The following is a 4783-nucleotide window of genomic DNA, read 5'->3' on the forward strand; positions in this document are numbered from 1 at the left end:
CTGCTGAACACTACAGGACACCGAGGCACTAAAGAACAAAGAACTAATGATGATGTTCCCGGCCAACCACAAATAGGAAATAATGATAGTGAGCTCGATGGATGTCTGCACATAAAGAAGCATCTTGAAGATCAAATTAGCTGACGCTGCTGCTGAAACAGGCCGGTCAGCCAGTCTGGAAGACGATGCGAACACAGACATTTTACTTTATATAAATCCAGTAGATGAGATTGCTCCCATAAGTTCCGATATAGGATGTTGCCTACACAGTGCCTGTCTTCCCTGTTAGGTGTCATCATCCAGTTAGAGATCGTGGGCAGCAGTCTGATCAACTACAAAAACCCACTTAACTGCTCTCAGATGGGCAGTGTAGTAGAATGCATGAGCTGATGTAAAAGTTGTGATTTAAGTCAACATCCACCCCCAAAAATCCAGACTACAGTTACAGGTAAGCCACCCCCTATAGAAGCTTTGGTCTAGTAATTTTTCAGTAGGGCTCCATCCAGGGAACTGCGGATGCTTGTTAGATCGCAGAACCATCTCGAGAGGAGGACAGACAGGTCCTCGCTCGCTGCAGGCAGCATCACAGGTAACTGCAAATTCTGTCCCCTACAATTCTGTTACCCAGCTCTGGCTTTGTATCCCCATCAGGATTAATGGGAGAAGACAGACTGTAAAACTCATCTAAAGCTGACAGTCACTCTTTTCAAAAGCAAACCAAACCAAACCAAGAAGCCTTTCATTTATGGCTGTCCTGGCTTGAAAACAAGCTGAACTACTCACAAATCAGAGGGGAAAAAAAAAAAAAATCTATGTAAGTTTAGATACAGTTATTAGATAACTTTTTAAAACTCCACTAATCTTGTTGAAAACTTTTGCAAACGGTGAAATTACACATGAAATATATGGAATAAGTGGATTTGAGGGTTAATGAGATTGTTACAAAATTTATCACAAGGATGTTAACCTAAAGGACAAAATGGTACTTACCAGATATTTACAGATGCCAGTCTGGAGAATGTCAAAACACTGACTTTGGGAAGGTATAGTGGACAAGCTGTGACAGATCATCTGTTGTAATAAAACAGTAAGTTATATTTAAGTACTCTAAATGCAACCAGCAGTCATTCACTGTGCAGTCATACTTTGCTGACAGACCTAAATACAAAGTACCTACTGGGGACACATAGCACCTTTGTCTCAAAGTATCGATTTTTTACAGTGTATAAGAGCAACACTGTCAACATAAATTGTTAAGTGTTTAAAGAGATGACGGCCTACATTGTCAGTGGTTTTGGTAGTGGCTTTCTTCATTTTACCTATGTGATAGAAGTAGAAGGCTAAAAATAGTCTATCCAGCTACAGCACCACACCACTCTACCCGCCTTTCTTCGGAGCTGAAGAATTTCAGAAAACAACTCCACAAATAACTTTATCAAGCATCAAACAGGAATCACAGTGAAACAGGACAGAAAAATAATATAACAAAGAAGAAAGTAGCAATGATCCATTTCCAACTTATTTTCTTCTACACTGCCAAAAACATCATGTTCAAAGATGATACGAAATGTAATACTACAAAGGGAAATGTTGTTTTCTGAACTGCCAAAAACTTTTTGGTGCTTATATAGTCAGGCACTAGCAAACTGGAGTAGCTGCCCAGAGGCATGATGAAAAGAGGTTTTTTTCAAAAAAAAAAAAAAAAAAAAAGTAGTAAACCAAAGACTCAGATCTTATTTTTTTAGTAAAAAAAACCCAACCATATGGGTGAGAATGGCCAGGCTGGAGAAGGGAAAAAGAAAAAGAAAAAAAAAAAGAATTGATCAAGAGCCCATGAAATGCTATATAGCTCCTGGACAGGGTAAAGAAACCAGAGCTCTAGCAAATCTGCTAGGAAGCTGTCCTACAATCCTCAGCAGATGGCTTTCTCTGTTCCGCTTTTCCTTCCCATCTATTCCAGTAATTTGCAAACTAGCCAGAGAGCTTGGATGACCTCCCTCTGTTTACATCCATTGCGTATCCCACCAGTGTCAGCTGAAGCCTCCAGAAAGCACCGGGCACAGCGCGAGTGCGTTACCAGACCATTAGCAATCATGACCATTCTGCTAAGGACAAGGAAGATGGAAGAACCAGTACATGGGGAATGAAATCTTCTGTTTGCACTTAAGGGAATAGGAAAGGGAACAGCAAGATCAGATGTTTGAGGAAGAGAAGAATTTAAGTCCCTGAGTTTTACAAATATCTCAACTAAGCAAACCCCATTCCTCTAAGCTACCTTGCTAACTGAAGAGAGAGCTAAAGAAAACTTTCACAGAATGATCTGACTTGAGGGATTAAATTATGTGATAGTGTCCTGGGTTTTGAGTCTTAAGGTGAATCAGGGCAGGTCATGACACCCAAACAAGAGTTAATGACAAAATAGAAAATATCACCCATGTTGTGTCAAAAATAAAGAGTCCACAACATTTCCAGCTGAAGAGAGACCCCAAGGAAAGGAAAGGTTAGGAAAAGAACTGTTGGCTCAAGGTCCTGTGGTACGAAAACTCAATCCTAAGTAGCACAGATGCCAGTGGTGGTTTCATCAGAAATGGCCAAGCAGTAGCATTTGTGGTGATATAAAAGCGTGCTCTGCTTTTTTCAAAATTACATGCCACACATGCTTTTAGCCCTGCTTAAGCTGGCCAAATTCAGGAGACCCTTAACACATCTGCCTGACGGAACATAATACTGTCAGGGCATTGCTCACGTTAATCGGTATTACAGGAGTAATTCTGCAAGTATTTCATTGGACAAGTAGGACTATTTAAAAGAATCTTCTATATACTCTTGCACTGAATATGCTTATTTTTTATACTATACATTTATTTAATAATGAAATATTATTAAAACTGTGTACTCCATCCTAGATATGGCAGCACTTCTGAACACTGCAATTTGAAAGTGATAAAATATTAAGTACTCTGTAATATTCCCAAGAAACGGACTCAAAACATCTGCATAGTAGCAGTGTCAAGGAACAAAGTCAAGCTGAGACAGGGGCCACTACTGGGGATTGTCATGTCAAGTACAAACTCCGACGCCAATCTGACCTAGTATTTTAATGAGTAACACTTACACAAAAGGTAAAGCTACATTGATGAAACCTGTCAGCTAACAGCTCGCAGTTGAGAAACCCTGCCAAGACGGGAAGACCGGACTAACCTATAGAAAAGATCACATGGGTTTGATGAATAACAGATACAGGGAAAAAAAAAAAAAAAAAAAAAAAAAATCAGTGAAACAAAAGTGGCGGGTCACGCGCTTGGAGACTAATAAAAACTTCTGCCTGCAGCTAGGAGTTTTAACAGTTGGAAATAAGGAGGAAATTCTGTGCATAGCTGACTACGAGGTGGTCATCATAAAACACTGAAACAGACAAACATCACTTTAGGATGGAAAAACAATCACAATAAAAGCGATCAGAGTACTGATCATCTGTTCAATACTACTCCATAAGACCCTACTTAGACTATTTCTGACATAGAGTGCAAAATAGGAATCATTCACTTTCAAGAAAGGTAAATTCAAACTCAACGGGCATAGAAAAATTGCACAAAGAATAACAATCCTGTCTTACAGGTGTCAATGGAAAGAACTTAACCTCCCTAGAGTAGCAAAACTATACCCGAGGAGGGATATTATTGTCACTTACAAATACAACAAAGAGCTGAAATCGCTGCAGGAAGACAAATATACCCCAAAAGCAACAAAAAATAACGATGGTCATAGCCGGCTGGGAATGCAGATGAGATGGAAATTAGGAAGGATGATTATGAAAGGGGAAATGCAGGAGACATTTGTTGCTCATAAGACAGAGCTCAGGAAGTTTACAAATGCGGCATGCCATACGCTCGTGAGCACATGACACTACACACAGGATGCCAGAGAGATCCCTTCTCATTCCCACGAGGTCAACAAATTAAAGACCTTGAAGGCAAATCCACGAGGTCCACCCAGCAAACTAAGGTTTCGTTATTAATAAAACCATTATTAATACTTCACCCTTAGGACTAAGTCCCTAGAATAGGCCTACCAGTCCACTGAGGTTCTCCCTGAGATGACAAGTTGTAGGAGCATTTCATAACAGGTACAATTCACCGACACTCAGACTCTTCCAGAATTGGCAAGCCAAACGGGCATCATACCACTGAAGAGCAGCATCCTCGCTTAGAAGGGTTGCGGTAAAGTGCACTGGCAAGTTAGTTTTTCAGCTTTTTAGATCTTTCTGACCCTCAAATTAGCACCACCATTCCCTACATCCAGTTCTATTTTCCTACATTGAAGTGGGAGTGGCGATCCTTTTCAATTTCATAAATTAAATCCTGCTTGAAATGGGTTTCATAACAACTGCCTGTTATAAAAAGTGAAACTGAAACGTTATTAGACATGGAAATGAAAAGCAAAGAAAACTTAATTATCACATGAAAATTAGTATTTTTCCTGACAATTTATTTTCCTTAGGCAAGGGTTTGCATGATGTTTAATTTCCATAATAAAATGTCACAGCTGATTCATTATTTTACATTTGATTAGCATTTATCACATTTCTGGCGCATTCAATAGATTGGTTTTGGACCAAAGCCAGAGTAGTTTTGTTTCAAGAGTATTACTGAAGTGAATGGACAGAGAGCAAGCATTCCTGATTGTTCGGGGGGTTTATAGCTTTGAGACAAGTCTTTTATAACAGGTTTGGTTTAGGTTTAGAGGCTTTGGGTTGGGTTTTTGGTTGGTGTCCCCCCCCCCC

The 4783-nt window shown here is 39.7% G+C and overlaps 1 protein-coding gene across 1 annotated transcript in view; it reads right to left on the reverse strand.

The window, feature by feature from the left end:
- The window catches only part of TEX10 (testis expressed 10), a 54233-nt gene that overhangs the window by 3990 nt on the left and 45460 nt on the right, over positions 1-4783 (reverse strand). The window contains 1 exon segment of the mRNA XM_009885884.1: positions 991-1071. Within this exon segment, the coding sequence (XP_009884186.1) occupies positions 991-1071 (81 nt within the window).

The sequence above is a fragment of the Charadrius vociferus genome, unplaced genomic scaffold, assembly GCF_000708025.1.
Source record: "Charadrius vociferus isolate BGI_N301 unplaced genomic scaffold, ASM70802v2 scaffold195, whole genome shotgun sequence".
Taxonomy (NCBI): Eukaryota; Metazoa; Chordata; class Aves; order Charadriiformes; family Charadriidae; genus Charadrius; species Charadrius vociferus.